Here is a 21,200-nt window from a genome sequence, read left to right as displayed (position 1 = left end):
GTTAGAAGTTAGAGGAGAACTAGGGCCAAGGGTCTTAATGGTGCAAACCTTGATCCAACAGGGGAGGTACCACCTCAAACTATTAATCAGACATCTGAACAGACGCCTATGGCTAAGACTGGGGCACAACCATTCCAATTAGCTATTGCAGCTCAAGCACCTAGGGCTGGTCAAGTTACTGTGACAGATCTGGCAGTGGGATTGCATGCAGTAAATCACGCTGTTAATACTATAGCTGAGTACCTTACAACTCAACTACAGCAACCAGTGGTTGGCTCTACTTCAGCACTAGTTCAGGATAGGGCTCGATTCCTTGACTCTACAGACTTTCTCAAGCTAAAACCAAAGGAGTTCACTGGAGAGGATGCATTAGCTGATCCCTTAGATTTCCTAAATGACATGGAGAGGTGTTATGACACTATGGGTTGCAGTAGTGCTAGGATGGTGATGTTGGCAGGAAATCAGCTTAAGGGAGTTGCTCGTGAGTGGTATATCTCTAAGAAGAATGGGCGACCTGAAGGTTCTATCCTCTGGCCTGAGTTTCACTCTCTCTTCTTGGAGCGATTTCTCCCTCCTAGTGTTCAAGAGGCTAAGGCTTTGGAGTTTGCAACCTTGAAGCAACGTAAAATGACAGTTACAGAGTATGAGATGAAGTTTACCAAATTATCCCGTTTTGGTAAACACTTGATTCCAAATGAGGAGAAGAAGGCTCGCAGGTTTGAAAGGGGCTTACGAGACAGGCTAATTGATCGTGTAGCTCCTTTACGACTACCTAAATATGAGGAGGTGGTTGATCGGGCTAGACAGATGGAGATGTATGATGATGAACGTTGGGCTCGTGAGCAGCGCAAGCGATTTAAGAAAGATAGTCAAGGTAATCAATTTAACAGAGGACAGAGTCATCAGGGTTCTTATCAGGATAATAAACAGGGTTCTCAGTCTACAGTTGGCAATAGGGCACATCAATCTGGAGTTGGTCAGGGACGTGAGCAGAGGACACATGCAGGGAATGCTCGGTATAACCAGATTAGCACTGAGCCTATTACCACTCTTTGTCATCATTGTGGTAAGCCACATAAGGGCACTTGTCATTGGGTCACTGGAGCATGCTTTGGTTGTGGACAGCTGGGACACCGTAGACAGGACTGTCCTACTAGTGAGACAACTCAGGGTGCTGGTCAAGCAACACATTCTGCTCCCTCTCGAGTTCAACCGGGCCACAGTATAGTGGTAGAAATCAGGGTTTTGGTGGTCGTGGACAGGGTGGTAGAGGTTCTGGTGGTAGAGGATTTGCTCAAACTCAGGGACAGACATCTGGTGGTAGAGGTCAAGCTAGAGTTTTTGCTTTGACTCAGCAGGATGCTCAAGCATCTAATGCAGTAGTGACAGATACACTTCCTATTTGATCATTTGATGCTAGAGTACTGTTTGATCCTGGTTCCAGTCACTCCTTTGTTTCTCCATACTTTTCCATGAGATTTAGTACACCACCTACTTTGTTAGAGTATCCTTTATCTGTATCAACACCTATGGGGGATGCAATAGACACTGATATGGTGTATAAGGGATGTATAGTTCACATTGGAGATAGGGAATTAGCTGTAGATCTTGTTTCTTTGGATATGTTTGAGTTTGATGTGATTTTAGGCGTGGATTGGTTAGTCACTTATCACGTTTCATTGGATTGTCATAATAAAGTTGTACTCTTTAAAATTCTGGGAGGCGTAATTTCAATTTTAGGGAGATCGTAGTATGGCCTCTAGTAATCTTATCTCTGTAGTGAGTGCTAGACGATTATTGCGAAAGAGGTGTAAAGGGTATCTAGCTTATGTTAGAGATGTTCAGGTAGAAGGTGCAGGTTTGGATAATGTTGCAGTGGTTAAGGAGTTTCCTGATGTGTTTCCAGAAGATTTATCAGGTTTACCCCCGGAGCGAGAGGTAGAGTTTGGCATAGACTTAGTTCCTGGAACTGAGCCCATATCTATGCCACCTTATCGTATGGCACCCATGAACTTAAGGAGTTGAAGGAGCAACTACAGGACCTACTAGATAAGGGATTTATTCGCCTAGTGTTTCTCCATGGGGTGCTCTGTGTTATTTGTATAAAAGAAGGATGGGTCTTTGAGAATGTGCATTGATTATAGGCAATTGAATAAGGTAACTGTGCGTAATAAGTATCCTCTTCCACGCATAGATGACCTGTTTGACCAACTTCAAGGTGCAAAGTATTTTTCCAAGATTGATCTTCGATCTGGGTATCATCAATTGAGGGTCAAGAAAGAAGACATACTCAAGACAGCCTTTAGGACTAGGTATGGACACTATGAATTTCTTGTAATGTCTTTTGGTCTTACCAATGCTCCGGCCGCTTTTATGGATCTCATGAACAGAGTTTTCAAGCCTTTCTTAGATCAATTTGTTATAGTGTTCATCGATGACATTCTAGTGTACTCAAAGAGTAAGGAGAAGCATGAGCAGCATTTGAGAATTGTCCTTCAGACCTTACGAGAACACAAGCTATATGCCAAGTTCTCAAAATGTGAGTTTTGGCTAGATAGTGTGGCCTTCCTAGGCCATACAGTATCTAAGGATGGGGTGTGCGTTGATAAGAAGAAAGTTGAGGCAGTGCTTCATTGGCCTAGACCCACAACTGTGTCAGAGATTCGTAGTTTCTTGGGTTTAGCAGGGTATTATAGACGGTTTGTTCAAGACTTCTCTCGTATTGTAGCACCTTTAACTAAGTTGACACAGAAGAATATGAAATTTCAGTGGTCTGAGGCTTGTGAAAAAAGTTTTCAGGAGCTTAAGACTCGTTTAACTACAGCACCAGTGTTAGCCCTTCCATCTGGATCAGGGGGTTATGTAGTATATTGTGATGCTTCTAGGATTGGTTTAGGATGTGTTTTGATGCAGCATGGACGGGTTATTGCATATGCTTCTCGTCAGTTGAAAAGACACGAGCCGAATTATCCAACTCATGATTTGGAAATGGCGATAATTTTTGCTTTGAAAATGGAGGCACTATATGTATGGTGAGACTTGTGAAATCTTCACTGACCACAAAAGTCTCAAATACATATTTGACCAACGTGATCTTAATCTTAGGCAAAGGAGATAGGTAGAATTGCTGAAGGATTATGACTGCACTATATAGTATCATCTTGGAAAAGCTAATGTAGTGGCTGATGCTCTAAGCAGGAAGTCTTCTGGTAGTTTAGCCCATATATCTACCAAAATGAGGCCTTTGATTGGTGAATTACATGAGTTGCTAGATCAGGGAGTAGAGTTTGAAATCATAGCTGGATCACTCTTAGCACATTTTCGAGTTAGACCTATCTTGATTAATCGAATTAAGGCTACTCAAAAGAGGGATTCTCAGCTGTGTGAGATTATAGATAATATTCATCAAGGCCAAGCTCAAGGATTCATGTTGAATGATGATGGAGTTCTTCATTATGGCACTAGACTTTGTGTCCCCAATGTTGATGAGTTGAGAAGAGAAATCATGGAGGAGGCACACCATTACGCTTACAGTACACCTGTGTTCAACTAAGATGTACCGTGATTTAAGGGAGCATTATTGGTGGGGTGGCATGAAGAGGATGTTGGACTTTGTTGCTAAATGTTTGACTTGTCAACGAGTTAAGCGAACATCAAAGACCATCTGGGTTACTTCAGCCATTGCCTATTCCCGAGTGGAAGTGGGAGCATATTGCCATGGACTTTGTTGTGGGTTTACTTAGTACACGAGGTGGTTACAATGCAATCTGGGTGATAGTGGACAGATTGACAAAATATGCTCATTTCCTTCCTGTGAAGACTACATATGACTTTGCTAAACTTGCACAGTTGTATATAAACAAGATTGTTAGTCTTCATGGAGTTCCAGTTTCCATTGTCTCTGATCGTGATACTCAGTTTACTTCTCGATTTTGGAAGAAATTCCAAGAAGTTTTAGGAACACGAGTAGACTTTAGTACTGCTTTTCACCCTCAGACGGATGGACAGTCAGAAAGGACCATACAGACATTAGAGGACATGCTTCGTGCATGCGCTATGGATTTTGGTGGCGGTTGGGATCATCATTTGCCTTTAGTGGAGTTTGCTTATAATAACAGTTATCAGGCAAGTATAGAGATGGCTCCATATAAGGCATTATATGGTCGAAAGTGTAGGTCACCGGTTTGTTGGGATGAAGTTGGAGAAAAAAGGCTTACTAGACCAGAGTTGATACAATTAACTTCAGAGAAGGTTCGACTAATTCGTGATCGACTTTTGACTGCTCAAAATCGACAGAGAAGTTATGCCGACCCTAAGTGTAAAGATGTAGAATTTATGATTGGTGATCATGTATTTATGAGAGTTTCCCCTATGAAAGGAATCATAAGGTTTGGGAAGAAAGCGAAGCTTAGCCCTCGTTTTATTGGTCCATTTGAAATTTTGGAGAGAATTGGAGCAGTTGCTTACCGTTTAGCCCTTCCACCTGGTTTTGCACATGTACATCCAGTTTTCCATATTTCTATGCTTAGAAAGTATGTACAAGATCCATCTCATGTTTTACAACCACAAACCATGCAATTTAGGGATGATATGTCATATGAGGAACAACCAGTAAAGATTTTAGATTGACAAATTAGGAAACTCCGGTCTAAGAAAGTGGCTTTGGTCAAAGTCTTGTGGCATAATCACTCAAGTAGTGAGGCCACATGGGAGGCAGAATCTGAAATGCGAGCCAAATATCCTCACTTATTTGATTATTCAGGTTAGAATTTTGTCTATTCAAATTCGGGGACCGAATTTTTTTTAAGGGGGGAAGTATGTGAAAATCCATATACATTTATTATTTATTATTATTTTATTTTAATTAGCTAACAATAATTTAATATATTTATAAAAAATATATGTATTTTATTAGATGGTCTACTTATTTATTTTTAGATATATATATATTATTTTTGAAACTTAATATATATCTGCAATCTGAATAACCCAGTTCAATAATAACTCTTATCCCATTCTATACCTAATAGGACTCTTGAAATATATATATACCCTAATCTTCTCTTCTGCTAAACTTTGCTCTCAAAACCTGTTTGTCACCTCCTTTTCCTACCAAATACTCTCAACATGTATTTTCATAATCTTTTATTTATTGTTGTATGTATATATATAAATAATCTGATGTGCGCAGATAATTCTTAAATTTTTATTTCTCAATTCATCACATTTGATTATGTTTTTAAAATAAAAATTCTCGTTCAACAGGTGAATTTGATTTTATTTTCTCTCCTTAAACCGTTACAACTACTCTATAAATTTATTTTTCTTCTCTTTGACTATCGGTACTGAATTTGGTTGATCATAATTACTGTGAGACGATATCTTTAAATTTAGATTATATATATATATATATAAAAGTTATTTTATTTTATTATTATTTAATATTTTTCTTTTATATTTTGGGTATGTAGGAGATTCAAATATTCAATCAGTCAGTTGAAATTGTCTCTCTTCCATTGAAAATAACTATTGTCTTGGAAGTTCCAGGTAAGTGGTAATTATAGTACATTGCACCATTTTTGTTCCTTTTAAAATTTCTTAGTATTAAGTTTGTTATTAAATGAAATTTTAAATCAATATTTTAACAATGATTTTATATGTGATTTTATAGAGTTTTATATTATTATTGAATTTTATTTCATTTTGATTAAATAATTGATTTTGTCAACTATCTCTGCATTAGACCCAGTAGGATTCCGGGAACAGGCCTTTAATATATTTATATTGATTGATATTTGACTATAAAATTTACTGATGTGTTACTGAATTGATTTGAGATTGATTTGATTTTATTGATTTGATTTGAGATTGATTTGATTTTATTGAATTGATTTGAGAGTGATTTGATTTTATTGACTCTCTGGAACTATTGAAATACACTATTGGAATTGCACTATCAGTTATTATTTGCTATCTAAAATTTTTTATTGATTTTGATTGATTTATACAAATTGATTTTCTGTTTTGAATTGGTACCTGTGTCCAGTATCTTTTTCTGTTATCTGGCCCCGCCGTGTGGACTATCACGGTATTAGGTTGCATTGTCGAGTCATGCATCATTGTAATTTATGGTTTGCATTAGTATCATATGCATTGATATCTGTGAAGGAGGAGGAAGGTATCTGATATCTGGTAGCGCGCTTACCATCTGGCCTTTGATGATGTGGGGTATCATCACCCTGGTGCACTGTAACATAAAATTTTTATCGAATGAATTTCTTTTATATTTATGTTTTTATGAAGTTATTTTATTAATGATTTTTGACAGCATGAGCATGATTTTATTGAATAGAAAAATTTATTGTGAAATTAATTAAGCGTCTGCATGTTCCTATTCCATTGTGTGCTATAATTATCATTCACTGAGCATCTAGCTCAAACCACGTTTTCTCATGCATTATCCATTTTGATTGGTAGAATTCTGCAGCTGATCCAAATATTCAGTCCATTTTCTGAAGAGGGACAACTTTGATTTGTTCTCATGGTATGCCCGAATTCATGTTTTCTCGAGCTAATAATTAGTTTAGTTTATTGAACAGTTTAAGTTTTTATTGAAATCTGTATAGACTCCGCAGTTTACTTATGAGATATTTATGATGTTTATTCAGCATTTTGTTTATTTGGATTTTGTCTATTTTTTGGATTAGTAAGTGACAATATATTCATTCAAGATACTCTGATAAGGCTTGCATAATTTAAAAATACTTAAATTATGCGCCGATCACGATTCAGAATTTTGGGTCGTGACAATAATGCCGCACTTGGATAAGTATGATAAAATTGAAAATAGTCTGCAGTTGTGATGCCAGCGTCATAACAAAAAACTGTTTTCTTTATCTCCTCTCTTGAAAAGTAAAACCTCCAAATGTTATTCTCAAACAGAGGGGTGGAATTAATGGAAATTAAAAAATAAAAAGAAACTCCTGACTTGTTAAAAAGCAAACCCTGTGCTCATTTATAAGAATAAATGCGATTTTTACAATAACTTGAAATGGGATCCCTGGAATTAGTCTGGCAGTGAGTATTTTAAAAAGTACCAAATGAATTTCTAAGTACTTTTTGACTATTATATCACCCAATATTGTTGGTTTTATTACTGCATGTAGAGCACTAGAAGTATAGAGTTTAGTATTTCATAATGAATCAGAAATGGAACAGTTGAGTATTCAATGGATATAGCAAATTTCTATGGGTTTAATATGGTGTTTCAAGTTCATGGCAAACATTTGGAAGAAAAATGAGCCCCAATAAATATGTGAGAAAAGCTCAATATCTCACCCTATGACTCCATGGAAAGCCAAGGATTCTCAGTCTCAATACAGCATTTTCTGAGTTTCATAACCCCACTGTATAGATCAGTACCTCCAATGCGATCTTCAAACTGCAAAATAAAATTTTCTTTAGAAATAGTGGTACAAGAAAAGGGTAAAACTAAAAGGATTAGCATTCAATAGTTATGATGTTCCCTTTGATGTCCAAAGAAAAGAACATACAACAGCATTTTGTGGGGAAAAAACTAACTTAAAAATTCAGATAAACAGTTCAAAAAGTTAAGTTGAGACAAATTATAGCTGATTGAGATTATAATTTTATAAGCATTTACACTGTTGTGATTATCCTTCACTTCCAATAAGGAAAAAGCATTTCAAATTCTCTAAAATTCCAGCTGTTTTGCTTTTCTTTGACAGTAGTTGAAGACATACATTCTGAAAACAAAAATCTTTCTTATCAAAATGCTACCTTACCTCATCACTAGTGTCATTTAGAATCCTTTGACCATAAGAATCTCCTGTTGCTGAGCCAAGTATTATCATCATGGCTGTTCACTCTGCAGAAGCTGCTTTATACCTTGGACTTATTGCAGAAATGCTCTTTGACAAAGGCAGCATGGAATTGAACTTCCCTATTCCTCTTCACTAAGAAAAATAGAATATGTATATGTGATAAAAAAAAAAATTATAACATTAGAAAAAACAAATTGAGTATGCTAATTGCTGCATCATCACATCAGTTTCAGTTGCAAACAGGGTGGGGGCTAAAGATAAAATTAGAACTTTAGACAGTGTTGATGTCTATAAGGTGACCCAATTAGTTTTAGATTAAAGCTTGATTGAGTTGAGTTGGGATTAGATAAAAGTTTCCAAATTCTTGAGGGGCACACCAATAATTTTTTTCTTTTTTAAATCCATGTAAATATAATTTTCCAAACTTTGGAGGAGCCATGTAATCCTGCCTCTGATTTCAAAAAGAGAATAAAATTGCAGATGCGTCAAATATAAAACAAATAAAGATCAACCATGAGCTCTTCCTTATGAGTTCATCTCCATTTTCTAGGTGAATGGTGACGTATATATAGAGAAAGAAAAAAAATATCAGAGCAGTTTTTGCATGGAAATAAAATGGGCAGTGGTAGAGTTTTTATACATGGAAAGAATTAAACAAATAAATATTTCTGCTGCAGAATCGTGCTGCAATTAATGGAGATTTGCATTCTCTTCTTCTCTTAGTATCTGGTTATGGATTCTATAGATTGATTGGATTTTGGTGTTTTATGCCAGCGCCAACTGCTGTTTATAGCTTGATAAATTAAATCTGATTCTTTAATCTTTATCTGAGCCCAGGGCCCGCTGTTTACTGTTTATTCGTATTTTTTTAAGCGTGTATTGCAGGTGAAACGTATGTATCTCAATTGATTCAAACTTCATTAATGTATCTCAACAAGGGGAAATTATTATGTAGTCTCGATATATCAAGTTATAGATATGATTTGATACATAGACTAAATAAATAATAACACTTTAATTATAAAAATAAATCAAAATTTTATCATAAAAATAAATTAAAATAATTTAATTTATATATATTTAACATTGTTAAATCACAAAATAGAGTTTTTAATTTCCACATCAATTTTAATTAGTCTTTATACTCACGTGTTGTGTGAATTATTTATTATTTTATTTTAATAATATAATTTATTGTAATTTTTATATTTTATATTTTTATAATCATATTTTAACACTTTGTTCATAATACTTTTAATTAGTTATAGTTTTATTTCGAGTATTGATAAATAAATAAGTCATTAATAGATTACCCTTTATTATTTTTTTAAATTAATTAGCATAATCATTTGCCAATAAAATAATAATAATTAAAATTTTTAGACTTTAAATATAAAAAATTATATGAAAATAACTTTTAAATTTTATAAATAATATTTCATTAAATAATTATTTAAATATATATTAAAATAATTTTTTAAAAAATAACTTACCCTTTTCTAATCTAACCAAATATTTTATTAACATATATATAATGAAAATAGTATTATAATTTCTGAAATAGTCTCAATTTTAGATAATAATAATTATTATTTTTGTAAAATAATATTTTAATAGTTAAAATTTAAATATTTAAAAAGTACATATTTAATATGATAAGTTATCTTTTTTATAATTTAACTGAAGATTTTAGTTATATATATATATATATTAATGAAGAAGGGAGCACTCATTCTCATCAACTATCTAATCTTTTATATGTATATATAGGGCTTTAAAATTGAACTTATAGCTTAAAGTTCTGAAAATGGCTCTAATATCATCGAGTTAACTAGTCCCACTGACTTGCTAAAAAAAAATTGAGTGGCCAATAAATTTTCTTTAGGCTTCCTCAAGTCATAGCTTTATCAAGCTTACGATAATTCCATAATAAACAAAAATAAATTTAAAATAAGGATTATTATTAAAAGAAAAGTTATCACTGTTGGCATGCATCGCATGCATAATGCGCTATGATCCGTAATGCAATATAAAGAAATGAACATAAACAATGCAATTCAGAAAAAATGGAAATCATTTGAGCAGAATTAATTCTCAATTATTACCTACCGATCTGAAAATCCATGCCATTATTATTGTTATTACTACTCCCAATTAAATGGAAGTGTGTGAGAGGGTTTGCTACCGGAGGACCAAGAAGAACCACCATGCCTGTCCTTGGATACCAGAACCGAGTCCATTGGGTCCATGGGGTGCACTAAGGGGATTGAGTTGGGTTGCACTATGTGGTTCCCATATGTCTGCGTTTGAGTTGATGACAGAAGAGAGAGAGCACAATTCGAGTCTTGGACTTGTGTTATTGTCGCAAGCCTGTCACAGAATATGCTGTAGCTACCAGCCACGCTGCTGTCTGACAATGGAATTTTGTTCCGCAGAAGAGGCTGGCAGATGAAAGCTTCATGAGGAGGAGAAGGAGTAGACGATGTAGGAGGTTTGTCAACTTGCAAGAATGGGAATTGCTTCCATCCTAATTTGTTGCTGCCGCTCGAGGAGGATCCAAAGAACAGATTCTGCTTGCCAGGCATATGCATTTGTTGTTGCAGACCAAAATGGGTACTAGCATCTACCTCACCATTAACAATTCCTGACCAGGGAGGACTCACCACTGTGGTGGTTGGATAAACATGTGGACTAGGGAATGGCAACATGTGGGTCCCTGTAAACAAAAGGTTGAATATTTCATCAGTCGAAGGAAACTGTGATTAACAGTTTAGGGGACCAAATTCGAGTCATAGACCAGCACGCTTGTTTAGTTTATAAGACTAGGAACCGTGTGCAAAAGGTTAGCATGTATGAGCTCAAAATTTGAGATTATATGGGACGAATATGGACAAATAGAAATAGCGTTCTGGCCACTAGATCAACACTATATGTCCAACAGAAGAAATGAAATTACCCAAGCAAGTTGAGGAAGCACTCAACTGTACTGATTTGTTTTTAATATGCAGAAATTTTAGCAAAATCATCATCCGCGGAAACAGAATTATGCTTTTTAGCTGAAACAGAGTTCATATAGACATGGTTGTGACTGACCATTGAAATTGGACAAAAAGCTTCCAGGACGCGATAGGAGGTCTGGCTGAGGCTTCCTTCGTCGCCGGTTGTGTCCGTCAAGACGTTTCCTGCAGCTTCGTTTCCCTTCGTCAAATTCCTCTAAGGAATGGAACCTGCAAAGACAGTAATGGAACTTCTAAGAAGCCATAGAACGGTCAAGATTCTTGAATCACATACATCTAATTTTAAGGACGGTTATATTTGCATGGAAGAACAATTGTTCAAGAAAAGAACCAGGCGAGATTAGGTATTTATTTTCATTTGTCTGAGGATTCAAGGAAACTTTCACACTTCAAGCTCTATAGTTATTTAAGTTTAGGATGATACCATTCTCCACATTGTGGAAAAAGCAATGATGAGTTGAAGGGAAAAAAAACATAAAACTTGGCCTAGTGTAAGGGTGAGAAATTCCCCATCACCAGTATTAAAAAATAAATAAATAAAGAACTGGTTGAAGAAAAAGAAGTTAGCAGGGTATAGAGCTGCAAAATAAATTCTGCAGAAAACCAACGGTAGACAATTCTCTTCTTACCCAAAGAAATGTCCAGATAAAAATCTTAGTACAAACAGTGATCCTTCTATACAACTTTAAAATGGAATGGCAAAAAGCACTCGTCCTGTGATTTGGGTATATTTTAGCTCGTACTGATGAGGTCTTTCCAGAAAGACATGTTACAGCCACGTCCTAATTTGAGCTCACATAATAGCAAGATAATTGGATACTATTTCTTTGTATAAATTTCAATAATCCCCATGAAATAGGAAGCAGGAAATGTCTCTATTTGTATCTAATAGCTTAAAGTTATATCAATCTATCAGAGTTTCCTAAAAAGACATGCATCTTCAGTTCTTCACTACAGAAGAATACTAAAGAATGAAGCTCAGATACACCCATGGACACTGGACAACAATTATTGATAATCAAGTGAAACACACAAAGCAGCCATAGAAAAGAGGGAACTGCATAAAAAAAAAAAAAAAGTCTTTTTTCTGGGTCCATCATCAAGAGGCGGCCCATTAGTCCTTGACCATATGATAGGTAGCCTTTCGCATCACATAAACTCTCCCTCCCACTCCAGAAGATTTGAGATTAGTATATAAGAAGTCTCAAATGGAAAATTACGAACTATTGATGACTGACCCTTATGGTATAATCTCAAATAACTAAAGCACTATGCAATATTTCTTGTGCGAAATCTGTGAGAAATTTAAGAAACATGACACCAGAAACAATACCTGCTACATTGCTGGCAGAACCGTTGCTTTAGGCCTCCTATAGTAACTTGTGGAGACTTGGAGTGAAGCTCACAAACCTTATGACGCCTATGGTAGTCTCTACAATTGGTAAGGTCTGTATTGCATCCATCAGCAAGGCAAAGCGCTGCCTGAGTTCCATTATTTCTTGATCGTGCCCTCTTCGTTGATACTGAAGGTGAAGATTTCGTTTTTGAGACTCCAGGTCCAGGCTTCTTCCTCTGATTTATTGATTTGTCATTTGAATTACTGCTGACTCTACCAAGTTTCAGATCAATCGAAAACTCCCCACCGCTAGTCCTATGAAATTCATCTATAATTGGAATAGCTTCTCGCTTGAAATCAGTTAAATCCCAATAATTTTCCTTCGAGTTCCAGTCCATGTATAAGATTTAGTTTCCTCAGACTCAGAGCTATCTCCCTGTTCCCCAAAACCTTCTCACCCCCAGTGAGCAAAGCTTTTCGTTTCAGCGTTTTCTGTTTATACCACTCTTAAAATCAAATCAAAACAGATTCCAGATTCTGAGTCAACGCCAACTTTAATCAATTAAAGCAACAAGTAAGGTACAGCATTTTAAACCAGTTGGCAAGCAAAGAACAGCAGAGTTTGTATACAACTAAGCAAGACACAGCACAAAATCCAGATACTTGCTCTAGGAACTGTCAATTTTCAAGTAAATAAAAGAAAATTTACTGAATGTTCAATTGAGCATCAAGTCAAAACAATTTGGCAGAGGTATAATAGAAACGCGACAACAGCAATCTGAAAATTCAATTAATTATTTTCTTAATTAAGGGGGAAAAAAAAAAAGAGAAACCCAAATCAAAAAGAAAGCTTTTTTCTTTTTTTTTTTCCCTTTCTTTTTTTGTTGGATGAATAATCATGAAAGCAGCAATAGAGTTGCAGAGATACTTACAAAAAGATTGGAAGCAACTAACTAGATATAAAGAAACAATAAATAAATGAGGCAGAAGAAGAAAGAGGTAGGAGGGTACTTACAGACAACAATGTTGAGCAGAAGAAAACTGGTATGGTGTTTGTAGCCATTCATTTCCTGACAAGGATTCCATATATATAAGAAGCAATAATAAATTATCAAAGTATATATGAAAAAAAAAAAAAGAGGAAAATCAGTTCCTAATTCCTAGCAGAATGCCACGAAGAGCTAAAGTACATAAAGTGGATGATGAATAAACAAGAAACAAGAAGTGAGGAGGTAGCTAGCTGCTAGCTAGGTCCAATGAAGGACCAAAAACTGCTAATGAGATTATGTTTAGTTATTTTGAGTTGAAATTGGAGTTTATAATAATAAATTATTGTTTCCAAATGCCCGGTTGTTTGGTTGAAATTTTGATGCGGAGAAAGGAAGGGATAACAAGGACAGGCTGTTTGCTCCTTTCAACTTTTATTTAGGAGCCAAAGGGAAACAAGTATACATGGATGCTTAATGCCTGCCCTGGGACAAAGCAAGGTATGTGGCATTGTGTTTCACATTTCATGACATTTTCTTATTTCTTTTCTTTCTGCTTGGAAGTTGTAAATGCATATCCTACTCATCCTCTGCCTCTGTTGGAAAACATTTCACATTGCTTTCCTTTTCAAAACTCTCTAAAAATGCAATCATCATTTTAAATAATTTTTTATTTAATATCTCCAAATATCTTATCAATTTTTCTCTTTAATCTCAAACTAATTAATTAGAGTCGACTACATAAATCTTTTTTTATTATTCAATTATATATTAAACGTTATTGTTTATACACTATCTATTTTCTTTTCTACTTATTTTAATTTAAATTGAGACGCTCTTCAAACTATCGATTTCATGAATCGAACACTTAAACAATTCAAGAGATGCGGTGCATATTCATCGCTATACCACACCCACTTGAGTTATAATTATTTATACACTTGGATGCATGAATTTTATAGTTAGTGGATGAAAACAAATTAACTAAGGGAACTAAAATTTAAAAATAAAAATGACGGTATATTGAACGCAATGGAAGATGGTAATTGCATGGATTGGTGCCGCAACAAGAGACATAGCTTCCAAATCCGCAACAACCAAAGCGGGTGGTGGCTGTAATTGCAAGCGAGTGGGACCACCCATCAATAATATGTATACATGGGAGCAGAGTAGAGAAGAGTAGACACAATTAGGGAAAAATCTTATATTCTTAATTAATAAAAATTTAATAAATTATAATTTTCAAATAGATTCTATAATAAATTTAGGTAGAATGTAAAATAATTTTATATAATATTTCATTTATATATTAGCCGGATATATATCCAAAGATAGATAAGATTTATTCCACAATTTGGGTGTGATTTGAGTTTAATTTTTGGGTAAATAACAAAAAAAAGTATTTTAATTTTTGGATGTTGATAGTTAGAGATGATGATATTATTTTAAATATTATTAAACAAATTAAATTGAAAAAAAATTGAACCACATGTTTTAAATATCAAAGTCCAAAACTTTTTGTATATTTTTTAATTTTTTTAAACCAAAATCAACATAATCAATTTATGATGAACTTAAATACTTAAAAATCAATTTAAACAATTTATGCGATATTAAAATTATAACTGTACTATGGAGTTTTTATATTAATACAAAATAAAATTTCACGAAAATAAAACTTTATAAGATATTATGAAATAGAAATGTATAAATAAAATACATATTAAATTATTAAAAAAAAAGAAATATTAAATTTTTTTTAAGCCCTGGAAGAAGGGAAAAATATATTTTTTTCTTTTCTTGGCGTTGTTCGTTTTCCAAGTGCCATCAATTTGCAAATTCAAGATGGTGCTGTTGGTAGATTTAATGTTAGTTTTTTTTTTTTTTTTATTGAATGTTTTCTTATACATGTGCACCTTTATATGTTTATAAATTTAAACCGGTTACGGTGAAATCTGGTTATTGTGTTGTTAGAGATTTAATGATGAATGCTCTTCATGTATTATATTCGGGTGAGTGAAAGAAATTGTGGCATATAACTGTCCCTCCTACAGTCTGAAATTTTTTGTGGGGAGCATGTAGGGATGTTTTGCCAACTAGAACTCGATTGCTTGAAAGAGGATTGAATATTGATGGTAAATGTGGGGAATTTGAGAATAGTATCCATGCTCTGCTGAAGTGTGTAGTGGTGAAGGAGTGTTGGAGGTCAGTTGGTTTGAATACAGATAGCATTGTTGTCACTACGATTGGGGACTGGTTTTTCAATTTATCACGGGATGCAAGTAATGATAGAACTGAGCAGTTTGTAGTAGTTGATTGGAGTATTTGGGGTGCCCGCAACCAGTTATTGTAAAATCAACGTCATTTTCTTCGTCAGCAGGTAGTGGACTATGGTCTGAATTTTTTTATCCTATTAGGTTCAAGCGCATCAGCAGACGAGAAGAAGTATGTCGGTGAGGCATCAGTCTATGAGAAATGAAAAATGGGAGAAGTCGTCTCCTGGGTATTACAATATAATATTGATGCTGCTGTGTTTCATGTTGCTATATATACAAGGTTTGGCTGTGTGTTTAAGGGATGAGAATGAGACGTTTTTACATGCAATGACGAGATGGGATTCGGGTTTAGTTACTACTACGTTAGTTAATACTGTATTTATAATAATGAATTTTTTTTTTCATTATGATATTATATAATCCATCATCAATTATTATTAAAAGGAGATACCATAAATAATCGCAAGAAGAGGGAACAATGAAAGATCCGAAGGCATCAATAATGGTGGATGGGAATGAGCAAGTGATTATTGTGTCAGTGGCCCAACACGAAAATGCTAAAAAGCTATGGAAAAAGAAAAAGGCATACATGTTTTACAGGATATTTGGTACCCTGTCAATTCTCAATACTGTTCTTTCCCCTAATCATTAACTAAAAAATATCATTCTCATCATTAATTATTATTTTTAATTATTGATCACTTGAAGCTTTCGACACCACCAAAATTGTATTATATTATATTTATTTATAATTAAATGAATTTTTATAATTATAAATAAATATTTATTAAATAATTATTAAATTTTACTTATGAAAAGTTATAGTACAATCTTAATTATTTTAAAAAAGTAACATAAATTTTGTTGTAAAAGAAAAAAATAATTTAAAATTAATTTTCATAATTTAGTCAAAATTTTAAAAACATGAAAAATTAGTTTTTCATTTTTAATTTGAAAAGTTGATGTAGATAAATACGAATATTTATTTTTAAGTTTTTTTTTATTTTTTTTAAATTATTATAAATTAATTAAATATTATAATTGGGAAAGGATTTTGAAAATCGGGCGGCCCATTGGAAAAACATAAAAGGCCCGCAAGCCATCGATCCGAAGATTGACCCGGATTTGATGGGCCAAGTTGGACGTCAACTGGTTTTGCATTTACTGTTTGGACACATCTTCCTCTTCACCTTCAGGGCTAAAATAGGAAAAATGGAAAAAATTAAAAATGCAAAATAAAAACATTTGCCCTCCAAAGTTGTTTCTTTTGCACTTCTGTAAGGCTCAAGCTGCTGAGCTTGAAATCCGCTCAAGGTACCCTATGCTTCACTTCTCTTTTCTTTTCTAGGGTTTCTAATTTTGATTCCTTAATCTGCCATATCAGTGTGTCATCATCATAATTAGCGTTTTCCCTCATGATACGTGGGAATTTAGATTCAGATTGTTTTGTGATTCATGGATTAGATTGTGGTTACTTATGAACGGAGAGGAGTTAACCGAGCAGGAGACTGCATTGTACGACCGCCAAATTAGGGTTTGGGGTGCTGACGCTCAACGAAGGTATTTTCTGTGTGTTGGTTTGTATTTTTCATCATCCCTTTTCATTTCGGAGCACTCTTTTTTTTTTTTTTTTTTTTACTTTGCTGATATACTTGTAGATAACTAGATTGAATTCCATTTTTTTTTTTGGTAGATTGAGCAAATCTCACATATTAGTCTATGGGATGAAAGGGACTGCTGCCGAGGTATGTTTTCAAGTTTAATTACTAAATCCTCTTCTCCCCCAACCACAACCACCCCGCCCCGCGCGCCCCCCCAACAGCGCCCACAACACCACCCCCCCACCCGCCCCCCCCCTCTTCCTCTTTCTCTTCTTCACCCTAATTATGCGCTTGTCTTTCAACTTGACAACTTAGTGTTTGATATGTAAAGCATGAAACTTTCATGATCACTTTAGTACTTGTTGTATGGATTTTTTTAATTACATTTTAGTCCTTGAGCACACTTTAGTCCTTAAAATTTTAATAAATTAGCTGCACTTCTATCCTAAGATTGTTATATTTCAAAAAACACTTTTTGGAAAATATTTTTTGCATTTTCTAGCATTTGGAGCACTCAAAAGGGAAGATTAAGTCATTTTTAATATGTTTTAGAAAACATTTTCCATATCCAAGTTATTTTCGCAAAACAAATGGAGCCTTTACTCTCTGTTAATTTTGAAACAATAATAACAGAAGTACATATAGGTCAAGCCTCAGACAGTCTTTTGTTAATTTAGGCATAACTTATTATTGTGCCAGAAAATACCTTTTTTTTTTTTTTTCCTTTTTGGATATATATGCCTTTTGAACTTGAAGATTTTTTGGTGGGTAGTTTTGCAAGAACATTGTATTAGCGGGGGTTGGTAGTTTGACGTTGGTGGATGACGGGGCTGTGACTGAAGATGCATTATCTTCTAACTTTTTGATACTGCCTGATGAGAATGTATGTGCTGAGAAAACAGTTGCTGAGCTTTGCTGCAATTCTCTAAAAGTATTTAACCCAATGGTTCGTGTTTCAGTTGAAAAAGGTTTGGCCCTTCTGTGCTCTTGCTTTTGAAATATGTCAAAGTCAACCTTGTTTTCTTAGCATTGTTGTTTAAAAAATATTTGATTTTCTAGTATGGTTACAGAAATGCCCTTGTTTGCTGAATTCAGAATATATGCAACTAATTTAAAGCAATATAAATATCCAAATTTCAGGTGATCTGTCAAGCTTTGGTGGAGACTTCTTCGACAGGTTTGATGTTGTCATTGTCAGTTGTTGCACCCTCATGACCAAAGTACTAGACAATCTTTGTTCTTTTACTTAACATATGATTAAGTTATACTGACAGTTTTCTTTGTTACTTGTTTTGCACTTTTGGAGAGCCTACTTTTTCCCCAATTTTCTTGATTTTATGCTTTACTGCAGAAATCGATCAATGAGAAGTGCCGGAAGCTATCAAAGCGTGTAGCTTTTTATACAGTTGACTGCAGAAATTCTTGTGGTGAGATATTTGTTGATTTGCAGAAGCATATATATACAAAGGTGATAGTCTACATATTTTTTTGGCTGCAAAGTGTTTGGTCCTAGATAGTTTATTCAAATATAACCAACTTAGCTTCAAATCATTTCTGTTGTAGGTGTTACAGTGCTGATTTCTTGTTTTACTTCTTACATTGACAACCATCTCTTTCCTATTTGTATGCTCAATGTCCAATTATAAGGACATTGGCACAGATGTGTCGTATAATTGACCTACTACCTCATATTGTATGCTACAATCATTTTGGATCACAGAGATTTGGGAATTAGTAGATTGCTTGTTTGGTTCAGTGGGAGGAGGGGGAAGCTGACCATTAGTTATATTTGTAGAGAATGACTGGGTTCCCATCTAAAATACCTTTGTAGCCTTGTTTTATAGATGTATTCTATTTCTATTTGTTATTATTTTGAGCTTGGACTTGGTCTTGTCTGATCTGCTTCACAGCTCATCTCTGGGGCTTTATCTTATAAAGTTACAGCTGATATTTGGTGCAAAATTATGGCTTTTAAGCATCTTCAACAGGGGCACTAACTTTATACTATTTGTCATTATTGACAGAAAAAACTTGATGAAAACAATCAACCCACAACCGTTGAATGTGAATTGCAATACCCAAGTTTTCAGGTAGTGCCAAAGTCTTGAAATTTTTTAGTGAGTTTTGTGTATAGTTGCGCTAATTAAAAAAAAACTATAATTGTGTGATCCAATCTCCTGCTATCTGTCTAATTTCAATGCACAGCAACAGTTAAAAGATCTGGTAAAGCCATAAAGTGTATGGATATGCACTGGATATGGTAAAGTGACTAGTTTCATGGAAGAAATAGAAGTAAAATCTTTCACATTATTGTTAAAAATTGAATTGATTCTATGTCAATTCTCTATCAACAATCCAGCAAGCGCTTCTCTTAGTCGAGAATTGATGTGGATGAGGATCAAACTAATGTATATCATCATCGAAAGATAATACTGTTGGTTTTTTATGTTTATTAAAATTACAAGATTGGAAAAATGGAAAGAACCAACCAAATTGCCAACCAGGAAAGTGAACTATATTTTGCATAATTTCTGTATTATTGTACTCTTACATTTTGTGACCATTTTAAATATTACATGCATAAGGGATTTGTTCTTCATTATCTGGACTGGCATACAAACATTTTTATGCAACATGCATTTACAATTTAGAGGTAACAAGCTTTTAAGCTTTATTCCAAGCTTAGATGGCGATGGCATTTGTTTTTAAAGTCGTGAATATTTTTTATGGATAATATTCTAATAGCATTATGTATTGTGTCCAGTTTACTGATAGCCACATGCTTGATGCAGGAATCAATTTCAGTACCTTGGAGAACACTTCCCAGGAGAGTGTCAAAGCTTTACTTTGCTATGAGAGGTGCAAATACTTATTCTGTTAATGCTTTCTAGGGAAATAAATAGAAAGAAAAAGAGCAAGGAAAAGAAAAAATGAGGAAGCTAATGTTATGAATAATCAGCACGCTAGCTCAGACAAGTTCTCATACCGTATGATATAATATAATGAATGCATCTGGAGCTGCTCATCGAGGTTGTTTTTGGTAATTTTGAGCAGAGTGATACCTTTTCTATCACATTGAGTTTATTCCTAATTGGCATCAGATGGGCTTATGTTTGATGTAGGTAGTATGTAAAGATAGTGTTTTAGCTATATCTTAATTAAAAAATCTTTGCATAATGTTTCTGCAAAACAAAACTCGGCTTTTCATAAATTTGCTAATGGTGGTTTTAGATCTGTTCAGTATATGGAAGAATTACCTATTTTATCTTCTCCTTTTGCAGTGATAGAAAGGTTTGAAGAGGCTGAGGGACGAAATCCAGGAGAAATATCTATCGAGGATCTTCCTGCTGTTCTCAAGCTGAAAAAGGAAATTTGTGAGGCACAGGCACGTTCCTTGAAATTCGTGATTTGAATTGATATTCTTGGTGCATCTTCTTATGCTATTGCTATATCGTTTCAGTCAATGAATGAATCTCATATTCCTAATGCCCTCATGGAAAGATTGGTGATGGGTAGAAGAGAATTCCCTCCAGTTTGTGCCATCATTGGAGGAATCCTTGGACAGGTTATACTTCTAATGATTTCATTGAAATTATCCGTGTTCTTTTTAACATTAAATACTTAAATTTATGTCTGACATTAAATCCTTTAGGAGGTCATCAAAGCAATATCAGGCAAAGGTGATCCCCTCCAGAATTTTTTCTTCTTTGATGCTATGGATGGGAAAGGGGTAATAGAGAACATATCCTATCCTAGCCTGTGCAATTGAGCATCTTGTTTGTAAATTTGATTGTTTGGGAACAGATGATGCAACAATGAGCATCCATTACTGATATTAGGAGATATTAATCCAATGTTTGGGATATCATTGATAGAAGTTGAAGTATTGTAAAAGTGTAGTTCATTGACAGATTTTCCAGCAGGTTTTGGACATTAGATCGTTGCTGATGAACCTTTAACTTACGGCTCTCAAATGGTTGGAGCCTTTTATTTTTGTTAAACATTTTCATTACTCCTCAAGTAATGATTGCATGCAAAGCAACATATCTTGCATTTGAGTGGTCGTCTTTTAATAACAGAGCTGAGAAGTGTCTATTGATGATGAGTTACTTGACTTGCAAAAACAGGTAGACGTGGTAT

The 21,200-nt window shown here is 34.4% G+C and overlaps 2 protein-coding genes and 1 long non-coding RNA gene across 5 annotated transcripts; 1 reads left to right on the top strand and 2 right to left on the bottom strand.

The window, feature by feature from the left end:
- Nucleotides 1-6,804: 6,804 nt before the first annotated feature.
- LOC110656210 (uncharacterized) lies at nucleotides 6,805-8,736 on the bottom strand. Its single transcript, XR_002495082.2, has 3 exons — nucleotides 7,806-8,736; nucleotides 7,339-7,441; nucleotides 6,805-6,902 (listed from the first exon to the last, which is right to left on the bottom strand). It is a non-coding gene; the product is annotated as an uncharacterized LOC110656210 (long non-coding RNA).
- Nucleotides 8,737-9,784: 1,048 nt separating this feature from the next.
- On the bottom strand, nucleotides 9,785-13,683 carry LOC110656342 (squamosa promoter-binding-like protein 13A). Of its 2 annotated transcripts, none has more exons than XM_058139852.1 (4): nucleotides 13,213-13,683; nucleotides 12,195-12,701; nucleotides 10,938-11,071; nucleotides 9,785-10,560 (listed from the first exon to the last, which is right to left on the bottom strand). In XM_058139852.1, the coding sequence occupies exons 2-4, from the start codon at nucleotides 12,593-12,595 to the stop codon at nucleotides 9,989-9,991; spliced, it is 1,107 nt and encodes a 368-aa protein (XP_057995835.1). In that variant the 5' UTR covers nucleotides 12,596-12,701; nucleotides 13,213-13,683; the 3' UTR covers nucleotides 9,785-9,988. The 2 variants fall into 2 exon arrangements, with proteins under 2 accessions (XP_057995835.1, XP_021668750.2); XM_021813058.2 differs by having other exon boundaries at nucleotides 12,195-12,689.
- A 3,001-nt stretch (nucleotides 13,684-16,684) lies between these two features.
- LOC110656195 (SUMO-activating enzyme subunit 1B-1) lies at nucleotides 16,685-21,165 on the top strand. 2 transcript variants are annotated; one of them, XM_058139462.1, is made up of 11 exons: nucleotides 16,685-16,773; nucleotides 16,924-17,019; nucleotides 17,153-17,204; nucleotides 17,833-18,028; nucleotides 18,201-18,280; nucleotides 18,412-18,528; nucleotides 19,085-19,150; nucleotides 19,853-19,919; nucleotides 20,342-20,445; nucleotides 20,521-20,625; nucleotides 20,713-21,165. In XM_058139462.1, exons 1-11 carry the CDS (start codon nucleotides 16,688-16,690, stop codon nucleotides 20,827-20,829), a joined length of 1,086 nt encoding a protein of 361 aa, XP_057995445.1. In that variant the 5' UTR covers nucleotides 16,685-16,687; the 3' UTR covers nucleotides 20,830-21,165. The 2 variants fall into 2 exon arrangements, with proteins under 2 accessions (XP_057995445.1, XP_057995446.1); XM_058139463.1 differs by having other exon boundaries at nucleotides 16,730-16,773; nucleotides 16,900-17,019.
- Nucleotides 21,166-21,200: the final 35 nt, after the last annotated feature.

Source organism: Hevea brasiliensis, chromosome 17, assembly GCF_030052815.1.
Source record: "Hevea brasiliensis isolate MT/VB/25A 57/8 chromosome 17, ASM3005281v1, whole genome shotgun sequence".
NCBI classification, from domain to species: Eukaryota; Viridiplantae; Streptophyta; class Magnoliopsida; order Malpighiales; family Euphorbiaceae; genus Hevea; species Hevea brasiliensis.
The sequence above is the reverse complement of the archived record's forward strand: the minus strand, read 5'-3'. Positions and strand labels throughout refer to the sequence as shown.